Source organism: Protopterus annectens, chromosome 2.part0, assembly GCF_019279795.1.
Source record: "Protopterus annectens isolate FY-2018-M chromosome 2.part0, PAN1.0, whole genome shotgun sequence".
NCBI classification, from domain to species: Eukaryota; Metazoa; Chordata; order Ceratodontiformes; family Protopteridae; genus Protopterus; species Protopterus annectens.
Genome location: NC_056728.1, coordinates 43877730 through 43901907, shown reverse-complemented (window position 1 = coordinate 43901907; position 24178 = coordinate 43877730). Strand labels below are relative to the sequence as shown.

Sequence of the window (24178 nt, the reverse complement as noted above, 5' to 3'; positions counted from 1 at the left end):
TATCTATATAACACTGTAATTGTCTATAAGACAGTTCCTAAAGATTCTTACTGGCAATACCTAACTAAAGGGTTTCAAGTATCATTATCAATGGAAGATAAAACAGACATTTTATTTTCAGTTAAACTAACTTCTTATTCACAATTCTGGAGGATTTTTCATTGGAAATTTCTACACAGATCCTTTCTGACATCTGAGAAACTCTCAAAAATAAACCCATCAAAGAGCAAGTTATGTTGGAGATGTCATCTGACCACTAATGCTGACTGGTCTCATATTTTTTTATGACTGTCCTAATATTAAACCATAATGGAATGAGATCAACAAATTTCTTCAAGCTATCTATACTGATATATTTGTTTTGACAAAGTCTTTAATTTTATTGAATGTTGTTAATAATAATAATATAAAGAAAGATGATCTGTATTTGTTGTGGACAATATTAGCAATAGCCAGAAAATGTATAACTAAAAGATGGAAATCTAATGTAGCACCCACAATGGAGGAATTCTTATCTTCACTGAAGAAATGCATACTAATGGAGAAAAGAACTTAAGAGTTAAGAACTTTTCCTAAGCCATTGGTTAATAGTCCATGGAGGAAAGTTTTGAATTTGATTGATACCCTACAGATGGAAACAAACTATTCCTATCATAGTTGATATATTAACTTATTTAATTACAAATGTTTTTTATCTGAATCCTTTTTGTCAGGCTGAATGTAAATACTGTAAATAGTTATTGAATGTTACGAATGTTCATAGGTTCATAGGCTCATAGGTTCATACTAGGCTATCTGCCCAAGGGCATTTATAAGCCTAGCCCATAGTTATGTGGCTTTCGCCACCCCTTTAGTTTGAAGAAGACTATGCCTATTATTTTGCTGTGCCTCTGTCAAGCAGTGACACTGAAGTAATCCCTGGGGTATATCTGCGATCTCCCATCCATTGGTTAAGATTCTTCTTGAACAAGGCCAGCGAGGTGCTCTGCCTCACATGTACCTGGATTTTGTTCCACAGCATAGGGAGTCTCTGGGTGATGAATCTGTCCCTCCAGCATGTTCTATTAATAACCGTGTCAAGGTTTAAGTCTCCTGCCCTTGTGGTTCTGAGGGATCTAGATTTTTTGAGGTGAAGCATATTCATCAAATCTGGGTTTGACATGGCCTTATATGTCAGGCACAGGTCACCTCTGAGCAAGCGGTATGCGACTGAATAGAGCTGGAGTTTTTTCAGTCAGGCAGCATAAGACATATTTTTGAGACCCTTTATCCTTTTGGTGAGGAACTTTTGGGGCCTTTCCAGCTGCTGCAGGTGTCAGGTCAGATACATTCCGAATGGGGCATTGTACTCAATCATAGGTCTAATGAGTGATGAGTACAGGGGAACGATGACCTCCCTAGATCTAGATGTGAATCCCTTCATGATCAGGTGGGCAATGTAGAAGGTTTTCCTAACTACTTTGGCAACATGAGTGTCAAACGAAAGGTTACTGTCAACCTGGGTCCCCAGATCCCTGATGACTTCTTCTGTGCTCAGTGGATTGCCACCTATATGGTAGCTAGGGGTAACTTTGTTTTTCCCGAAGGGTATGACTATGCATTTCTTGGCGTTTAACTTTAGGCCATGGCTCTGGCACCAGTTATCCGTTTCTGTGAGGCCCTTCTGAAGGATATCTGTGTCAGATGTGTTTTCGACTATGGCCCAGTTTGCAGTCATCTGCAAACTTTGTCAGCCATAACCCTCTTGTGTTTGCTTGTACTTCAGAAAAGTAGATGCCAAACAAGAGTGGTCCCAGGACTGAGCCCTGTGGGACACCACTTGTGACAGGCTTTGAGTCTGACATGGCGCCAGCAACTCTGACCCTGTGGGTTCTGTCACTTAGCCAGTTTGCAACCCATCTTGTGATGTATGGGTTTACATTCAAGCTGATGAGTTTTTCGATGATACCTGAGAGGGGTATTGTGTCGAAAGCCTTTGCCAGGTCGAGGTAGGCTGTATGGACTGCCTTGCCCTCATCAATGGCCTTAAATTATTGTATTATTTAATCAAAATAAAAATCATTTGAGTAAAAAAAAGAGATACTTCAGGTGCAGCTAACATTGGGTAAGACAGCGATTTAGGTCATAGCTGCTATAGGTCCCCAACCATGTCCCAAAATGCACACTCCATGTTCCTAAGCACCCTGGAGAATATTAGAGTCCAACCTAACACTCTCATACTGGGAGACTTCAACTACCCCTCCATTAACTGGGAAAACTACTCATGTATCAGTACACTTGCCCAACATTTCCCAGAATTTGTTAATTCCAATGCCCTAGACCAGCTCATTCTTACCCTCACTAGAGGTAGCAACATCCTTGACCTGGTCATTACTAACATGGGTAACCGTTGCTCTACACCAATAGTCAACTCCTTCCTGGTTACATCTGACCGCAAACAAATCACCTTGGAAATACACATCCCTCCAACCAACCCCCCTGCAAAGGTAACCATCATGAAAAACTTCTCCAAAGCTAACTTTGGGCTCCTAAAAACAGAGGTGGCTAACTTAACAGCACCCATGCAAATGGAGTATAGTTACATGACTGCCGAATCATACAACAATGCACTGTACGAACACGTACACAAATGCATGGATCTTGCCATGCCCAATAGAACCAAGACACTCTCCTCCAATAAAAGGAAGCCAATCTGGTGGTCCCCTGCCATAAACAAACTCTACAATGAAGGAAGAAACTGATGACAAATAAGGTGAAGTCCCAAGACTGGAAAAACTCTCTTATCAGCCTCAACAAAAAGTTGAGATGCCTCATCAAATCCTCTAAAGCTAGCTATGAAAACAGAATTGCAGCAGATAGCAAGGACAACCACAAGGCCTTCTATAGTTATGTAAAGAATGTCCACTGCAATACCCAGATTTTTTCTGAGCTACTGCACAGTGGTGCCTCTTATACCGAGCTAACAGATATTGCCAATATATTGGCCGACAGATTCAGTGTCAACTTTACCCCTCTCCCACCCCAAAGGACCAATCACAATACCAGTAGATTGCCAAGCACCCAGTATTACTGCTGCACAGGTTAAAACAGCACTGTCCGAGGCCAAGAATACAGCTTCTATGGGACCTGACAATATCCCTGGCTGTGTTCTACATGTACTACAGTGAACTGGCACTTCAGTTATGTGCTCTGCTCAATCACAGCCTCACCTCAGGCTTTTCCATACTGAATGGTGCACTGCTACAGTCATCCCTCTCCACAAAGGAGGAGCGATTACAGACCCTGGCCCCATTAGCCTGATGAGTCTGATATGCAAAGCTATGGAACGCATTATCATGGACCTAATAAACAAGGATATATAGGGAATCTCCAAACTCTGGATCCCACACAGTTTGGTTTTGTGAAGGGTAGATCATGCCTGCTCAACCTGGTCGACTTCTATGAGTCAATCACCAGAGCTGTGGATGAAGGCAAGGTGGTTCATATAGCCTACCTTGATCTGGCCAAGGCCTTTGATACCATTCCCCACTCAGGAATCATAGAAAAACTCTCTAAGCTAGGCATCAACCTGTATATCACTAGGTGGTTTACAAACTGGCTCACAGATAGAACCCACAGTGCGAAAATAGTTGAGTCCAAGTCAGACTGCCGACCAATCACGAGTGGAGGCCCACATGGTTCGGTCCTAGGTCCTCTCTTGTTTGGTATCTACTTCTCTGAAGTCCAGGCCAACATGAAGGGACTCTGGCTGACAAAGTTTGCAGAAGATTGCAGGTTGGAGCTATTAACTCTCCTTTCTCCTACAGAAAGGCCTCACCGAGAACCATGGCCTTAAGCTCAATGCCAAAAAATGTGTCATCATCCCCTTTGGGAAAACCAGAGTTCCCATGAATTACCAACTTGATGGTAGTCCAATGAACACAGAAGGAGTTATAAGAGATCTAGGAACACAGGTTGACAGCAACCTCTCTTTTGATGACCACATTGCCACTATGGTCAGAAAATCCTTCTATGTGGCACATGCCATTACTAAGGGTTTTGCATTCAGGAAGAAAGAGGTCATTGTCTCCCTCTACTCTTCCCTCATTAGGCCAATCATCGAGTACAATGCCCCATTTGGCATGTACCACACTAGACACCTGCAACAACTGGAGAGGCTGCAAAAGTACCTCAAAAAGAGGATCCTAGGCCTTAAACATTTGTCCTATATGGACAGACTCAAAAAACTCCAACTATTCTGTGTCTCATATCGCCTACTTAGAGGCGATCTCTGTTTGACTTACAAAGCCATGTCTGACCCAGCTCTGTTAGAAATGCTACATTTAAAGAAATCTCAATCCCTCCACACAACATGTTCCAGAGACCTCAACCTCATTACCACAATCAACAGAACAAGCTGGAGGGACAGGTTCATAACCCAGAGACTGCCCATGCTATGGAACAGACTTCCCATACATGTCAAACAGAGCACCTCACTGCCCGTCTTGAAGAGAAATCTTGATGAGTGGATGGGAAATAGAAAATTCACCCCATGGATCGCTACAGTGTCTCTACGTGACAGAGGCAATGGGAACTAAGGTTGGGTGGCACAATGCCAGTGTAATCCTTTGGGCTAGGCTTGTAAAGGTTCCAGGGCCATTAGCCTAGTACACACCTATGAACCTATAAGACAGCAGACAGGGGCAGTATATATCACATTAGGGGGGTAAACACCTTTGACCGGGAGGGTGGTTCGGAATCTGAAGCCCATGAGCCCCCAAGTGGATACAGTGGCACTGACGTCCCCACCCATGGGCAGTCACCATTGATCTTTCATGGCCCCGAAGGTGGCTGTGCTGGAGGCTTGACAGGAGGGGCAGACTGGAGGTGCACCAGGAGGCCCTCAATCTGGTGCAGCTGCCCACCCAACTCTGTTCCGATGGTGCTACGCACCAAACCCCTGACCTGACTGTGGGTGACAGGGTCCCTCCCGGGGGGGGGGGTACGGGTCCCATCCCCTGAGGTGGTTCCACCTGAAGATGGTGCAGGACCAGTGGATGTGGAAGGCCTGGGGTTGGGTCCCAGACATGCTGGGTCTGGTGCCATGGCCAGATGAGGTGGAACAGGCAGATCTCCTGGGATCTGCCTTTCCAAATGTGCTATGGTGTTGAGGTTTTGAAGAATATGTCGGTTAGTCATGAACAACACATTTTCAGATTAGTTATAACAGCATGCATGGGTGTTTCAATTAACCCCATAAAACAGATTTGAAACAGTTGCATAGCAAAATAAACACATGCATAAATGGAACAACAGTATGCATCGTAACAGCATGCCAGTAACACTGACAGCAACAGCCACCAATAATGGTATTTGAAAAAGGTATGTTAACATGCAAACAATCAGATATATGAAAAATAATATACCACAAGTCCCAACATTAGATGTGGAGTAAAACATACACATAGTATATGAATTTTAGAAAGGATCCAGATGAGGGGTGGGGGAGAGACAAAATTTCCATTAACAACAGTTTACGCTTCCATTTTCCACAACAGTACTGTTCAATACTATATGGGTCTGCCCTCACTTTTCATCTGCCTATGGCCCACAGCTTCTGTAGCACAAACATACCTATTAAACTGTCAGCCTGGAATGGTATGGGGCAAACTGTGACAGCTCTGAGTCACTTCTACATGATGAGAGGGGACTCGTACATGTCATGGTTACATTTCTGGCACAGGAAGGGTACCCTGAAGTGCTGTTATGTGAGTGTGCTACTGGCATATTTCAACTGGTTTCCTATCTGTGTCCAGGGTTATTGGCAGCAGTGACCACTAGCTGTGACAGCGTGACACTTGAGAGACATGTATTGGGAAGAGTGCATGTTGTATGTACCAATCCTGCTGTCATTTGCAGGCATGTAGTGGGACAGTTGAACAGCTGGACACAGTTTATTAGTATACTCTTCATACAGCTACTACCAGCATTTACTTACCTGTACAACCTGTGGAGAAAATATCTGATAACACTACCTAACTGTTTTTACATTTATTCCTGATTCCTTGTGTGTAGATCTGCACACATTTTAGTAGCACTCCCTAGATTCAAACTGTGTCTGGGTGTGCAAAATTAACAACTAAGCTACTTCTGTTTCTGTAGAAACTGCTGTTTCTAGCTTCACTGATTTCTGCCTAATAGTCTCTTGGTTATTCAGTCTGAACTTGCAGTCCTGTGATGCATGCATGACAGATAGTTATTGTACTGTGCATTCGTCCTTTGGATTACTACAATCTGGAAAGCAAAGGTTAACACAAGGCAATGCTGGCTGGAACACAATTTAAACCTTTGCACATTGCTATTCAGGGTTCAGAGCTTAGTGAAGTATATATTTCACATTTTAGTAATATTTTGTTTTACAGCTCCACCATCTATGATTTTCTTACAGCAGGTTCACAGAAGATGCTTGGTTAATGTATGCTGTCACAGCCACATTTGCTGTGCAGTATTTATATACATTCTAAATGTCCATAACAACATACCAGAATACACAGTTTGTTTTAGTTAGTTTTGTTGCACATCAATATTACTCTGTCAAACTTTTTTTATTTATCCAGTTCACACAGTAACACTAAACCTACTAGCAGTAAGCAATGTACCCCTTCTTAGCTATTTGAAAAATATACTGAAAAATAGATTTGTACTCACCAGCCTGTCAGTGCAACCTCAGCAGTCTGTCACCATGGGCTTCGATGTTCATAGCCTTCTCTGCTGCAGCTGTAGAGGAGAGAAACAAACATTATGCGTACCTATCTGTCACATTCTGAGGTTAGTATTTGCTTCTACCTACTTGATAGTGATACTTACTCACTACTGGAGCATTCTGTGCTCGTGCATCTTGGATCCACTGGGCCAAGAAGTGCCCCCTTCCTCCGCTTTAGGTCGGCATAGTAGTGCTGTACCTGATCACCAGTCCGGGGGATGCCAGTAGCACTGGTGAGATCATGTGCAAGATGGTCCCAGGCCTCTGTTTTGTATTGTGAGCTCTGGTACTGGCCCTGCAGCAGTCTCTTATGGTTTTTGACAAGGAGTCCAGCCATGACACTGGACTCCTGAATGCTCCAGCGCAGCACCCAAAAGCGCGCTCCCTCTCCAATGCCAGACATGTTCCTGCAGAGATCAAACTTAACAGGTTATGGCTGTATTCCCACCTGTATGGTTTAAATAAGGCCATATTCCCACCCTTTAACATCATTGGACCATTTCAAAAATGCTGAGCACAGCTTAGCAATGTGTAAACCCGCTAAGCTGGGTTGAACAGTTCTTAAAAGGGTAATTGATGAGCACTGCTTAACAGTGGCCAGATCCACTTAGCTGAGCTACCTGCTGCTTAGCAATCACAAGTAAGTGATGCTTAAACCTGGTAACCATAGCTGGGCATTGCTGACCATTGCTTACTTTTCATTTAAAAAAATATCAGGATGATGGCTTCATTTAGTAGGTGTATATGATTTACTTTACATGACATCCCTCTATGTGCTTTCATTACATTAGCAAGGGGTGTGACTATACTGTATGGGGCACTTGTGTATACATGGGTGATTTCATATGTTATATGCACTCACACTTCCACTTTACACCAGCTACACTTCCCTGTTTGACAAAAAATCAGTTACTCCATCATTTAAATGTAAAAAAATAATTTTAACACTGCTTTCCCATATAAAAATAACTTGGCTGTTTTGGTACTCGAACCGTGAACATCTGCATGTAAAGCCAGGACTGTAACCATTACACTATCTCAGTTTAGTAATTTTAGCTATATATTTTTATTTATCTCCTATGGGATGTTTAAACAATGGTAAGCAGAGGGCGTTAACATGCACACCTGCTTAGCTATGCTTAAGCATTTTTTAGGATGTAAAAAAAATATTTATTATATTATTGTTATATTATTATGTTATATAGTGAGTATTGTGGTTTTCTGACAAGTCATTGAGGACTGCAGTCAAGAAATAAATGGCATACATTTGACTTTCAGGCTTCTATCCTTCAGAAATTCATGCTAATGCATATCCTGTTTTCTATCCACTTTTCTAAGTGTGTGAGGGCAATATTTAAGTGGTATCCCTATTTTTGTGTTTTGTCACCCCATTATTTGTGCCTTTGTCCACATGGACTGCTGTCAGGGAATACTGGCATACATCTGACTGTCAGACTTCTATCCTTCAGAAATTCATGCTAATGCATGACCTGTTTTCTATCAAATTTCTAAGTTTGTGAGGGCAATATGTAAGATGTGTCCCTTTTCAGGGCTTTATCTCCCATTATTTGTGCCTTTGTACATATTTCCTAATTTAGCAGGTTGCGAGGTGTCATATGGCACTTTTACAATGCAGGGTGTGTGTCACAGAACCTGTCACACACCCCCTCCACGGACACTGAAATACTGGCATATTAGAGAAATTCTCTAATATTATGCTGGATCATGATTAGAAAGTATTGTATGGCACTTTCTGAGTGCAGGGGGCATGTTCAATGTCTGTGCACTACTTGAACACGTCCCCTGCACTCATTCACGGTTCATGTCTGTGTAGTTTAAACAGCAGCACGCCTTCATGAATATGCAAAGCATGCTGCTTTGGCTACACAGACACGAACCACTCCATGCAGGAATAGCACTATTGCTGCACAGAATTTTTTGAATCCAAGGGCTAGTCTTCTTGAACTACAATTCAGTCAACTACTGCCATGGCGAGCATCTCACAGAACTAATTTTCACTTGCTTTCAACTTGTATTCATGCCTTGACTGGCTATGGTTTCCATAAATAGCCTGTGGCAGAGACCTTGTGTTGTTAAACTATTTCTAATTTGTTGAGACTCCCTTGATTTCACTTTCTGTGTGGCTTACAATAACAAATGACTTAGAGTTTCACAGTATGATATTTTAATTTTTTTCAGTCCTGCAAATACAAACCTTCACATTGTACTGATAAAACTGTCTGTAAGCTTGTAAGAGTGTGTGCTGTGGATTAATAGGGTGAACTGCCATTAATAGAGGCAGGGTTCTCTTTTGCAGCTTCTTGACCTTACTTTGTCTCCATATCCCCCTTAAACCTACCATCTCCATGGTTTGGAAGGAAACCCACATGCAAGAGAAAGCATGTTGACTCACTGGTGTAGCCTCCCTCCCCGAAACATCAATAACAAAGAGGGGGCAGATGCCCACCATAGATGATCCAAAGTTTGGAGATGTCTTACAGATGGTGAGGCAGAGAAAGGAGTGAACCACTGACACAGCATTGCTTCTACAAAAAACTCTGCTGAAGACTGTGGACCCTTATCTACATCCTGCATTGCTCCACTAGTAGATAAAATAATGAAATTGGTTATAATTACAGTGTGGGACAATCCTACCTTTATTTTTGCCCTGAGATGAACAAACAGGTTCCTTTGACCTCTGGATGAATGGAGTCAATGATCAGAGACTCCTAAGTCTAACTTTACTGGGACTGCAGTGGTCCTTTAAATTGCTTCAACGTTCCAATCCGTTGCTGTCCATCTCCTTGATGAAGAGTACAGGACTATGGACCAGCTTGAGAAGCAAGTTTAAATGTCCTGTATCTCCGCCTTCTCTCTGTGGGTGAAGACCATTGTGTCCCATGTAAAAGGCTTCAGTGGGAGTTGTTGGATGAGATACACTTGTTGATTTTGTGTACCTAGAACTCAAATGCATGATGATGTATAAATACTCTTAGCCACTTGAATAATTTTTTTCTGAATGTTGCTTTATGAATAAAATAGATATCAGGAAAGGTAAGATGGGAATTGAGCAATACATGTAAGCAAGTATACCTCATTATGACAGTCAATGAGCAGTTCATTTGCTGTATTATAATTAAAGCTATTAGTGGCAGTAGGAATCTGCACAGAATGGAAATAACCTTAATGTTTTAATAACAGGCACAGTTCAAAGCCTGATAAATGACACTACAATTTTAATGCTGTGAGATTATTTGGCACAATGAAAAAAGTACTAGAATTTTATTATAGCAATGATTGTGCTCCTAGTTGGAGGTGCACCCTGTGTAGTGGTCAGAGTAGTCACATATGCCTTGGTGTGGCTCACTTACTTCTTCGACATGTATTTGATCTGATGATCTGTGCTCTGCTTTGTGTTCTGATGTAAACTGGCCAAGTAATTATCTTTCATGAAAGTCTCCCAGATTAATAAGTCATCATCTTCTGTTTTTAGCAGTTCATTCTCTGTTTTTGTAAAAGATTTAAAAGTTAAGAAGTCAGGTTCATTGCCTAGAAAAGCAAAACAGTATGCATTTTTAGATTAAATTAAAAATAAATGCTGTTGAAGAAAGATCCTTGAATGCAAACAGTATTTTCACTAAGTCAGAAATATTAAAGGTGGTAAAACGAGATTTTCTGATTTTCTGTACCCACTGCTTATGTTTATTTATCTTTTAAATGGTTATTTTGCTACATTCAAACATTGTCTTATGGAATCCTCCAACACCACCATGGCATAGAGACAGAGTCCTGACTGTGGCCTAGATTTGGTAGTGCTTCAGTGTTCTAATGTGCTAGCAGGGGGTGATGGAGATGCTCATTCTGGGGGTGGGGGGTGGGGAGGTCATGTGTTCCAATGTACCTCAAGCTCAATCCCTGGTGGAGGCTGGAATATTGACATAAGGGAATGTTACTAGTATATGCAAGAGGATGGCAAGTTAGAGCACAGAACAGTCATGATGCTGCCTAGGTGCCTGTATCTCCTCACTAATCCTGCCCCAGTATGAGTTGGGGTAAGTTTGGGGGAAGATGAGGAGTCATGGTAGACAAGGAGAGGCCTTGGGAAAAGCTGATGATCAGCTGTGGGGAGCAAGAAAAAAAAAACTTATACATTTCTAAGGGTGTCGTCAGTCATATGCTAAATACATCACAAAGCCTGGCTGCTGTTTAAGTTTTATTTTTTGGAAGCCTGACTGGGCAATTGTGCTTGTTCATTCAAGACCCCTTCTATCAGCTTTGAATATTTTAATTGTATGGAGAACTACTGAGCAAAATTATTAGTACTGAAAATGTATGATATATGCTGATGCATGAGAGACTTTGCATTAGAAGTAGACTCTTTTCTGACAAGATGAATGACAAGAACAAACCCTTTAATTAAGGAAATAAACCACCACCCCTTCTGTGCTTTAAACAAACCACATGGGTACAAGGCTGTATTGAATGCAAATATATTGCAAACCTGATGGTCCATGTATAAGCTAAAAGAAACTGACCTACATACTCCCATGCAGGTGTCTGTACCTCGTGTACGCCCCTCCTTAATTTAATCAACTCTGAGGTTGCCGTACTTCAGCCATTTTGGTTTGGTCAGCAGTACCATAGATCCAGCTCTCAAGATGTTTTTGAAAACAAGAAGTAATGCAATAAATATGTATAATCTGTGTAGTTTTCATGGAAAAACTAGATAACATATTATAGAAACAATAATTTTGAATAACCTTTCTAAAACTAACAGAACACATCTAATAGTATATTACATCTAGAACAAAACTAACTTTACCTGACACCTGTGACTAGATAGACAATATAGGACAAAATATTGGGAAAGTTTCTGCAAAATGATTACAAGATTTGGTAAAAGGAAATCCATCTTCCAAAATCAGTAGGGCTAAGACCAGTAAGCATTAGGACCACTCAGCATGTTAAGCTTTCCAAGGTTGCCAAACATCCTGTGCTTAATGCCACAATGGACTACAGTGCCTAGTCTCTCCAGATCTTCACTGCCTTACTCATTAATGTACCAGAGACAATTATCCCAGGCTGCGTTGTTGTTTGACAGAACAAAAAATATTGTCTGTAGTGAGCAACCATTTATTCTTAATTTTGTTTTTTCTGACCCTTTTGGTGACTTTTCTTGATTTTTGGGAATATTTTCTCTTAACATCTTCTTTTGCTGTTTGGGCCCATGCCCATGCTCTCCTGGTGCTGTATCTTTCCTTTAAAAAAAGTAATAGAGGTAACACCTCTTTCCATTCATCACATTTTTATTCATCAATAAAACCTCCTGTTTCTCTATGGGCTTTTGCCCTTGTTCTTTGTGATGACAAATGAGTCATTTCATAAGTGTGTCTGTGGAAGGAAAGTCCTTACACAAGACAGGAAAAAGGTGTGTGTTTTTACTGTCTTGAGGGACAACACAACATGTAAAAATAATAGTCTGTAGCCAATTTACCAGGTCTAACCTTAAAAGAAGGAAATGGCAGTTAAAGCTCCATTTAGTAGAACAAATGATTTCTGCCCAACATGTTGCAGAGATTTTTACACCTTCTGCAGCAAAGCCCTTATGCATAAACCTACTAGTGCGGCCTCTTCAGTATCGACATTCATACCTACAACAATGGAGGATCATCTGCAAAAGACTGCAGTTAAAGCTGTTGACTGGATGAAATTGTGCAATAAAGGGTTTGACTAATTTGCGTACATTTAGATCTGACAAATTGTCTTATATTCCTTGAGACCTTCTGTGCCCACAGACATCCCATCTTTTTTATATCACGTCTGATATAGATTATGGCAGACTACCAGATGCCCTAATTCAGGTAACAAAATAACTTCAGACAGCAATTCAGCAGAGAAAAATAATCTCATTTATTGCAAAGAACACGTTTGTGGGAGACTCGGAAATCAAGGTCCTGTCTCCCATAAAAAAATATATATACATATTCTTTTATAGTATTTTTGACTAAATGCAACAAAATAGTAGCTATTATGCTACAGCTACTGACCTGTTATAAATAAACAACTTTGCATTATTTTTCCTAAGGATCTCCTGATTCTGTCTATGTACCTTAACATTATTAGATGCAAGTTTTCAATTCCATAACAGAACTTTCTACACTGGCCATGTTGGCAGGAAATATATTAATAGTAGAAGACTAAAACTGTCAGGAAGCCATTCTGAAATGAAACACACTTCAAAATAGAATATTCATTACACATTTTTCCTGCTCTTACACTTCTCCCTTCAAACCCTGCTTAGATCTCAGGGTGGCACTCTGATATCCTTTCTCCTGTTTCATCCGTACAGGCAAGAAATCTACTGCTGTATTTAGCCTGTATCTAGGATGCCTATGAATTCTTCACTAGTGCTTCTGCACTCGACACTGGCCCAGAGGATGTCGGTTTTCACGCTACCATGTCTTAATCTAAATGTCAGAGACAATGCTGTCAGTGGCTATGACATAAATGTCAGCATTGCGTGAATTAGTGGCCATATTTTCAACACTGAATATTTCCTTATCGTTGAGCCTGTCAGTGTGACCACTGCTGCAGCTAATGATGTTTTTGGCACTGATGTTCAGGTTAAGGACTTCAGTGCATAATTCACTGCTGTCCCTTTTGCTGTAAATGTGCATCTGGTATCAATGTTTTCAGCATCGGGTTTCCTGGCTTTATGACAGCCTTCTGTGTTAAACCAGCACATTCTTTTGCACTGGTTCTCCTTAATGCACCCACCATTGATTTTGTCTTCAACCTAAATACTGGCACAGTATTTGCCCTAGGCCTCAGCTCCTGTACCAGTTGCACAGCTGGACAGTGAGATTCAAAGACTTCTACATCTCTGATCCAGGATGTTTGCTCCCAGGAAAGTGTATTCCTTCTTTCCAGATTCCCCCCATCGATGAGACTGATGGAGATGCTTCTGCAAAAAAGATACTTTGACATTCTTCCTTCAGAAGCTACCATGGCTAATGCTGATGAGGAAGAAAATGCACATTTCCCAGCATTAACCCAAAAACCCCAAGTCTGGAGAATTATTGGAGATGAGTTGTCAAGGGGTGGTCCACTGACTCAATGTTCTTCTTGAAGAGAAGACTGCACAAGGCCTTTTTTTTGTACCCAGCAATTCTTGGTGGTTTCTCCATTGGTGAACATTCTCAGCAATGGTGACATTATTAAGAAGGCCAACCATATTTTGCAGCCTCCCACCCAGAAAATGGATTTTCTGGTTAGAGACCCTAAACTGGATACTACTATTTCCACAACCACTTCACTGAAAGGCTGCAGGCCTCATCAAATTATCATGGTCAGTATAATATCAGAATTTAAACAAAACTCATTTAATACAATCTTACAAAATGTTGATTGTTCTTTTAACTATAATCAAACACATGCTAATGCTGCTGTAACTGACTTCATTAACACATTGCCTTAAATACAGGAAACCCTCTTATCTCTTACATTATATAGATTTAAAGATCAGTCCTTCTCCTGGATGATGAATAACATTATTTTTATTTATTTATTTATTTTATTTATTTTACATTTGTTATACAGATTAGGATAAGAAATAGATATTACAAGTAAATGTTCCACAATAGAGGTTACATAGAAGAAGATTGTAGACATAGTACATAGTACATAACAGACAATCCAATAAATTGTGATTACAATACAAATTGCTAGTAGACATAGTATATACATACTTCCATTAGTCCAGTGGCATGCTTTTCTTATTGACCATGGAGGCCGAGGATAGCAATAGTTATAGATTAGTCATAAAGGATCTCATTAATTAACGTGTGGGGGAGTAGCTGAACAGAGTATGTTGGAGGGAAGTATGAGGTCTTAGTCTGGGTTGGTACAGGGGCATATCCAGTGTGACTTGAGGTGACTTATAAGTTTGTTTTTAAATATGGATGGAGAAGATTCTTTGGTAATGTCAGTAGGTAGTGAGTTCCAGTTTTTACCGACAGAGTTGGTGAAGAGGGAGTCACCTGCAGCATGGTTGGATTTGATTGTGGACAGATCATAGACACAGTGCATGGCTCTTAACCATTATGAAACAAAGTGATAGGACATGGGATAATGGAAACAAAATACTCTCAATGAAACCTTGCACTTAATTTTCCATGAAAAAATCCAGAATTGCAATTCATTTCACTAAATCGGTCTGTACAAGAAAAGGATAAAAGGCTCTCGCATCCTTTCCTAAATGCTTCTTGAAATCAATAAAACAGCCAAGTGGACAGATCATAGACACAGTGCATGGCTCTTAACTCAGTCCCTGGGGACAAAAAAAGCTGCATTTACATCTTCCTTCAGAAACTTCTGACTGGAAACTCTTACTACTCTGGAGAATTTATTTCCATCTCAAATTCCTCTCTAGCAAACATTTAATGATGACCCCCCCCCCCCCCTAGTTCTATCCTCTGTCTGAGCACTGCTCTGCATTCTACTTTAAACAGCCACCTGTCAAAGAAACCCAAGCTTTGCATTTAAAGTTAAATACCACTTTAAGGTCCACATTTAACAATCTGAACACTGCATGTCTAAATATGACAGCCTCTTCTATTGCCAAGCATCTTACTCATATCTACAACCTATCCCTTACTATATCCTTTCTCATAGTCCCTTACACAAAGTAGATTCACCAAAAGGTTCTAAACACTATAGGCCAATTTCTAACCTCTGCTGTCAGGCTAAAACATTTGAAAACTCTCATACAAGCGGATATTTGACCATATAAATAGCCATGGCCTCCTTTGTAGCAAACAGCATGGCTTCTTTCTGTGAGGCCTTTAGCACTATGAATGCACTTTATACTGCCTCCAACTCAGTTAATTGCAATATGAACAATAGCCTACTTGGGCAGCCGTGGTGGTGCAGTGGTTGGCGTTGCTGCCTCACAGCAAGAGGTTCTCTGGTTCGATCCTCGGCTGGGATTCTTTCTGTGCAGAGTCTGCATGTCCTCCCTGTGGTCGCATGGGTTTCCTCTGGGTGCTCCAGTTTCATCCCAAAGACATGCTGTAGGTGGATTGGACACTCTAAATTGGCCCTAGGTGTGAGTGTGTGCCTGTGTGTGCCTTCTGTGGAAGATTGGGCGCCAGGCTGGCAACTCGCCACCATAAAACTCCACTGTCAATCATGAGGAGACAGGTGATCCGCCACGGTGACCCCTAACCAGGAAAAAGCTGGATGAAGATGAACAATAGCCTACTTACTGGCAGTCTTTTGTAGAATTGACAGTAGCATCTGAAACTGTAAATCATACCCTTCTGCTCAACAAACTTCACAAACTCATTTTCAGACTAACTACTATCCAATGGTTTAAAAGTTATGTGGAAAACATAACTTTCCAGCTATACAACAACAATATTCTGTTTGATATAGGTACACCAAATGTTGGAGAACTGCACTGACCAGTTCTTGGCCCCTTACTGCTCTCATTATTTATAAATGACTTACCTTGTTATCCCTAGCCCATATCAATGTTATGTACGCAGCTCTAGTAATTTTATCAGCAGATAAATCTTTTTCTGGGTTTCAGTACACATTACAGGGCAATTTCACTAATCTCTGTAATTGGCTAACTAACCAGAATTAATCCCTCCCCCAAAAAGCATTATGCTGTTTGCTACTTCTCTAAAACTGTCCACTCTCCCTCTAAAGATAGTAAGGGATAGCAAACAGTAATTCAACACCTAATATAACACAGCAACACTATCTAGGAGTCCTCTTTGACCCTGCTATAACATTCTCAAGGCACACAGACAATGCAATCAGCAAAACACTTTCACAACTGAAACTGTGCTACAAAATGCCACACCTATTATCCTAAAAGCAAGACAGTCTATAGTTAGAAATGTTCTCACTCCCCAAATCAAATATGCTCTACCTTTATTAACAGTTCACTCTAGCACCCACACACAAAATCTACAGGTTATGGAAAACAAAATCTGTTGTTATGTACTTCTAACTAACAAGCAACCCACCCCTGCGATATCTTAAAAAGATTTCACTGGCTACTGCATCCTATGCATACTATGCTACTCAGGACTCACTTGTTCAAAATTATCATGCTGGGTCAGTGCCCCCTCCCACTAAAGTCAACCTTACAAATAAGAGAGCCATCATACTCATTGAGAGGAAGTCAGGATGAAGGCATCAATTTGATGAGATCATATTTTGGTACTACCACACAGGAAATGGCCTTCACTAAACTGAGGCCAGCAATACACAATCAAACACCCAGAGAAATATGTTTTCATATAAGACTGGATGGCTTTAAAGCTAAAATGAAGGAATTCTGCTTGATGAAACTGCATCTAATTGCTTTTGCAACACTGGATAAGTTGTGGTAAGTTTGTAGACGTAGTGTAACTGCAATATATTTGCATCTAGTATGTATATATATATATATATATATATATATATATATATATATATATATATAGAGAGAGAGAGAGAGAGCTATCCCTCTGCTAAGAGAACTCCACCCTATAAATACTATAAATATTGTACAATAATTCCATATTGCTTGAAATACTATGAATATTATTTCTTGCTACCACTTTTCTATATGTATATACTTTTTATATAAATTTTATCACATGATGCATGATATAATTTCATTTTGTTATTATTTTTATATTGTATTATGTACTTTGCTCTTCTGGAACCTGGGTCATAGCTGAAAAGGGTGAATGGACAAGTCTGCATACCTTAACAAATTCCAAATAAAAATGAATGTTTTAGATACAGCCAGTCCTTCCTAGCTTATCTAAAATATACTGGAATGGTGTTTGGAATTCAAAGACGCTTATTGCCGCATCACAAAAATAGTGTAGTTTGCTCTTGGGTAGGGGACAGGCAGTAGAAGTTTCAGATTTTTCCAGTTGGCTTCACCTCCTCTCCCAGAGTACTTACAAAATACATGCCCATTAGACTGGCTCATCATATGCAGCAGAGTGCCATGGTCTTCCTATACCTGGATAATTGTCTCTTACAACAGGATCACAACTGAGCTTTTCCCAGCTGCTCAGATTCACCATTGGTATGCACAGCATGTTTAGCAGTGGACCAAAGTTTCCATGATCATGGGCTCTAAGAAGGTTTTAGCTCATAATTAAAATGCTGAATATCATGGCAACATCAATCCCCATGGAGCCCTAAGTCATGTCCTAAATGAGGGTGTTGCTACTGACATTACAAGTTTAATGGTCTCAGACTTCTGATCTGATGTTGTATCAAGTTCTAATTTTCAAGTCATGCAAAACACATCTGCAATGCTGGATGTACCTTCCTGACTTGATCAAAGGAAACCACTCGTCTCTTCCTAACTCTATTAGTAGCAGTCACTATGAATGTCCTTCTGACCCTCAAAGCCTTTGAGGACACTTCTCAGAGGTATAATAGCCATCCACTCTGACAACATGGCAGTAGTTTGGTATGTCAGCAAATAAAGCAGAACCCAGTCATCTGTTGAGAGGTCATGAAAGTATAAACACCAAAACTGTAGAAACTATTGCAGAAAAAACAAAAACGCCATAGGAACAACGACAGCATACTGAAGACGACTTTAAAAAATTATGATAAAACAAAGTTGTGGTCAAATTCTGCTTCCACAGTAAAAACACAAGAACCAACAAATTAAAATTCAGATTAAGTGCTTTTCGTCTGTAATGTAAACAGACTTCTTCAGATAGTAGCACAACGTGAGTTCAAAATTATTTAAATATGATGAAGTAGTCACATGATAAATGTAAATCTATCATTAACTCTTTAAAAGACAGAGCAATTCTGACTTACTTTTTTTGAAAGAACAGTGTGCAAAAATTTCAGTTGGAGTTTCTTAACAGCCACTTAATACAAAGTAATAAAAATTAAATAATAAATAATAAATAAAATTCAACAGTCATTAATACTTCATGTAAGGTGTTTTAGATTAAAACCAAAACTTATAAAAATTATGTGTGTATGTTTCTCTAAACCGAGATACTGTGTAATACACATATAGAAATGTAATGGAGCAAATAGAAGTAATAGAACACAACTAAACGGGTAGTAATTATATATTTATACACTGTCAACAGAATTGTGACTTATGACTCCTAAACTTGTAATGAAACAAAAGGTCCAAATGGTCATGTTCACATATGAGTGTAATCTAATGCAGTGTCCGCTTTAGCTGTGTGTAGGCAACAAAACCTAAACCAGAGCCAAGTGGACATACTGTGTCATTAATAACAGTTTATGTAAGTACCATAATCCAGGGACTGATGTACGACTGTAGTTTATGGCTTATGTGTCATATACGTTGTTCTAACCACTGAGTACTAAAAGATGCAGATATGTAATTAAACACTTTTACAAACGGAACAAGTGGTAACTAGATAATGATCTTAAACATCTTATTGCAAGGAGTGCTAAAGTTGGTAGATTACAAGTAGGTAAAAAGATTACCTTACTTAAGATGATTTGACCACAACTTTGTTTTATCAAAATTTATTAAAGTCGTCTTCAGTACGCTGTCGTTGCTCCTGTGGCGTTTTTGTTTTTTCTGCAATAGGTCATGAAAGTATGGAAGGGTCAGTTCTGTCAGACATCTTTCTGGTAGCAACCATATCACAGGGGAGGCCAAATCACAGATGGACAAGCTCAGTTACTATTTACTGATGTGGTTCCTCTGTCCCTCAGTTGCTCTGAAAGTATTTTGGCATCAGGCAGCCTTTCCTTTGACTTATTTGCTTCCCCATCCAGCACAAAATGTAGAAATTACTTCACCAGAAAGATTCCCTGTGGATGCAATGGTTCGGAAATATCTCCATAGACTCCTCTACAGTCCCTGTATTTTCTCTGATAAGGTGGTTCATCCAGAAAGATAGACAACATAAAGTCAGAGTCATTCTCATAACTCCATATTAGCAGATTTGGTTTCCACCTCTTGTGCCTCATTTTTTGGAGAAACTCCTTTGATTGTATCCATACAAGATGTTTCTGACCCACACCCTTTCTCATTTCCTCAAGTTAACAGTTTCTTGAGTTTCATCTATGACCAACAGTACCCACTTTCCCTTCTAGTGTGTTTCATATAATTTCTTCCTCATAAAACCTAACAATTTTAAAGACATACAGGGACAAATGATGTCACTATTCTATATGGTCCATAGCCAAAGGCCTGGAGCTTTTGTCAGGCCCATTTCCATCCATACTTGATTCCCTCAAAATCTTCAGTTAAGACCAGAGTTATTCCTTTATCAAAGTGAACATAGCAGCTATATCCAGTCTCCAAGAAGGTCTCAGTATCATTAAAGGTTTGTAATGGCTGTTTGAAAGATTTGTTCTTAATGAGACCTCCACCATAGGATTCTGTACTGCCTCGAGATTTTTGCATTTCCGAAGCTGACTTTGTCTCCCTTTGAATGCAGAACTTCTGCACACTTGAAGTACCTCTCTTGAAAGACCCTTTTCTTGGTGGCTGTTGCATCTGTCAGGATAATTTTTGAGACACATGTTCTATTAGTAGACTCTCCATATCAAATATTTCACATTCGCCAGGCTACGTTTTCCTTTATGCCAAAAGTGGCTACTGAGACTAACCTCACTCAGCATATTCGTCTGTGGTTTTCCCATAGAATTTGAATCATGGAGAGTATCTTCTGCACTGCAGGAATATGCATCATCAGCTGATGTGGAGTGCAATGCCACAGCTCTAGTAGCCTACACACAGCTTGCATTCCAGAGAATTTTTCTGAGAAAATCAACTTAAAAAAGCATAAGATAAACACATGTAAATATGTCAGGAACAATAAATGCTATTAAAACTGTATAAATAACAATAATATCAGTAAAAAGTGTTCTTTACAGTGATAATTGTCAGTGCATTCACAGTCTTTCCATAAATAATATAACATTTTAATAATTTCCACAAACCCAGAATTATATTTTTTGCTAAACATTCACAAACTGCCATATCTTGGGAACTGTATTACCTAGACAAATAATGTTAGAAAACTTTTGTTAATCAGACATAAGTTTTTACATGACAGCAAGAAATTCCTCTGTGAGGCATGTTGAGATACTTACAGAAATATGAAAACATATGCTTAACTGAATAATTAGCAAAGTAAAGAACACTGGATATCTCTCAAGATGAGCAATTTACAGTGCAAATATCAAAGACAGTTTTCTTCAGGCACATCTAAGGTTTCATCTGATGTCATGCAATAGTTTGTAAGTCACTTGTTTGTATGTAGAATTAAGTACATATATAAATATTGCTTATTTTCAAAATAACTTATCAAACAACTAGCAATATCTCCAGTATACTGTAATATGAATGGACTTTGACAATGAATTTTCTTATCTCCTACCATTTTATTTCACACTATAATCCTCAATAGCACATAGGTCTCTCAGTTATGAAAACATGAATATAAGTATTAAAATAGGAATAATATGTGGCAAACAGTGATTAATTTCTCCACTGCAAGACATCCTAGATTAACAATCTTAAAGTAATTTTGTTAATAAATCCTTAACCTTTCTAATAGGTTCATAGGTTCATAGATAGGTAATAATATCGGCCCAAGGGCCTAAGTAAGCCTAGCCAACAAGGTTCCTTGGCTTACGCCACACAAGAAAGTTATTTTCCTGTGCCACTGTCGAGCAGAGACACAGAAGTGATCCCCGGGGTGTATTTCCTATTTTCCATCCACTCATCAAGATTTTTCTTGAAGAGTGCTAATGAAGAACTTTGCTTGACATAGATGGGTAGCCTGTTCCAGAGTATGGGAAGTCTCTGGGACAGGAATCTATCACTCCAGCATGTTCTGTTTATTGTGGTGACAAGGTTTAGGTCCCTAGAGTGTGTAACTCTGAGGGATTGGGATTTCTTTAGGTGTAGCATGTCCAACAGCTCTGGGTTTGACATAGCTTTATATGTTAGGCAGAGATCACCTCAGAGTAGGCGATATGCTATGGAGTAAAGCTGGAGTTTTTTGAGGCGGTCAGTGAGGGGCATTTGTTTGAAGCCAGCAATCCTCTTTGTCAGGTACTTCTGTGGCCTTTCCAGCTGCTGCAGATGTCTTGTAAGGTACATTCCAAAAGGGGCATTGTACTCTATAATGGGTCTAATGAGTGTCGAGTAGAGGGGAACAATGATCTCTTTTTTCCTGGATGAGAACCCTTTTATGATGAGGTGTGCCATGTAGAAGGACTTCCTGACTACTGTGGCGATGTGACTATCAAAGGAGAGACTACTGTCCACCTGGGTCACAAGGTCTCTTATCACACATTCGGTGTTAAGTAGATTTCTGCCTATGTGGTAGTTCATGGGTACAGAGTTTTTACCAAAGGGGATGACACTGCACTTTTTGGCATTGAGCTTGAGGCCATGGCTCTGACACCAGGCATCTGTCTTAGCGAGGCCCTTCTGTAGGATGTCCACATCATTTGGGGACTTGACTATGGCTCCTAGTTTGCACTATGGCTCCTAGTTTGCAGTCATCTGTGAACTTTGTTAGCCAGAGGCCTTCTGTGTTAGCCTGTACTTCAGAGAAGTAGTTACCAAACAGGACTGGTCCCAGGATGGAACCCTGTGGTACTCCACTTGTCACTGCTTTGAGGTCAGATTTGGAGTCTGCAACTTTTACAGAGTGGGTTCTGTCAGTGAGCCAGTTGGCAACCCATCTTGTGACATAGGGATTTATACCTAGTTTAGCGAGTTTAGCTATAATTCCAGAATGGGGGATGGTGTCGAAAGCCTTGGCGAGGTCAAGATAGGCTGTGTGAACCACCTTACCCTCATCTATGGCTTTGGTGACTGCCTCAAAGAAGTCGATCAGGTTCAGGAGGCATGATCTGCCTTTCACAAACCCGAACTGGGTGGGATCCAGAATTTGGAGGTTACCAATATCTTTGTTTATGAGTTCTATGATGATACATTCCATGGCCTTGCAGACCAGGCTCGTCAGGCTGATAGGTCGATAGTTCCAGGGATCAGTGGTGGCTTCCACTTTGTGGAGTGGGATAACTGTTGCTGTGTGGCATTCAGTGGGCACAAAGCCTGATGTGAGGCAATTATTGAACATAGTGCTTAAGTGGTTCTGAAGTTTGTGTAAAACACAGCCTGGGATGTTGTCCGGTCCTGGATGCTGTGTTTTTGGCTTTAGAGAGTGCAGCTTTTACCTGAATAGTTGTGATTACATGGACTTTGCATTCTTCCTGTATAGATATGGGCCTTTTAGGGGGTGGGGGGGGGGTAAAGTTAGCAGTGAACCTGTCTGCCAGGATGTTGGCAATATCAGTTGGTTCTGTAATTTTCTTGCCTTTGTGCTGTAACTCAGAGCAGATCTGGGTGTTGCCATCGAGATTCTTGACATAGCTATAGAATGCTTTGTGGTTGTCCTTAGAATTAGTGGCGATTTTGTTTTCATAGCTAGCTTTGGAGGATCTTAAAAGGGATCTCAGCTTCTTACTGAGGCTGACCAGGGAGCTCCTCCACTCATGGGATTTTACTCTCTTTTGCAACAGTTTCTTCCTTCTGTTGTACAGTTTGTTTATGGCAGGGGACCACCAGATTGGCTTCCATTTTTTGGAGGATAGCGTCTTGGTTCTGTTTGGGATAGCACGATCCATGCACTCGTGTAAGTGCTTATAGAGTGCATTTGTGTAGGATTCAGCAGTTGTAACTGTATTGTCCATCTGCATGGGTGTCATGAAGTTCACCACTTCTGTCTTAAGAAGCATGAAGTTGGCTTTGGAGAAATTTTTTACCATGGTTTCCTTAATGGGGGGTGGGGGCGGGATGTGGATATCATGGGTGATTAGCTTATGGTCAGATTGGACCAATGAGGAATTGACTTTAGGTGTGGAACACCGGTCACTCATGTTGGTAATGACTAGTTCTAGGATATTGTTGCCTCTGGTGGGGGTGTGGATAAGTTGATCCAGGGCATTGGAGTTTATGAATTCCAGAAAGCGTTGAGCTAAGGAGTTGGTACACGAGTAGTTTTCCCAGTTAATTGTGGGATAGTTGAAGTCGCCCATTATTAGGGTGTTTGGTTGAACCCTAATATTTTCCAGTACATCAAGAAAACAGGAGTGGAAATCCTGCGGCATTGTGGGGGATCTGTAGCAAGCTACAATTTGGATTGCAGTTTTGCCCAGAGTTAGTTGCACTTGGATAATCTCGGATGCATTATGCTGAGCAACTAGCCTGGAGGTGTGGATATCCTTAATGAATATGGACACACCTCTGCCTTTGGTGTTTCGGTCCAGGTAACATGGCTGAAAAGTGTGGTATTAGTTATAGCCTGGTAGTGCAGGGGTGCTGTCTGGAGCCTTGAACCAGGTCTCAGTCACTGCACAGATATCAATGTTCTCCAATTT

General features: G+C 40.4%; 1 protein-coding gene across 1 annotated transcript in view; it reads right to left on the bottom strand.

The window, feature by feature from the left end:
• The window catches only part of LOC122792941 (transient receptor potential cation channel subfamily M member 2-like), a 1068883-nt gene that overhangs the window by 247044 nt on the left and 797661 nt on the right, over positions 1-24178 (bottom strand). The window contains exon 23 of the mRNA XM_044060527.1: positions 10114-10246. Within this exon, the coding sequence (XP_043916462.1) occupies positions 10114-10246 (133 nt within the window). The remainder of the gene's footprint in view (positions 1-10113; positions 10247-24178) is intronic.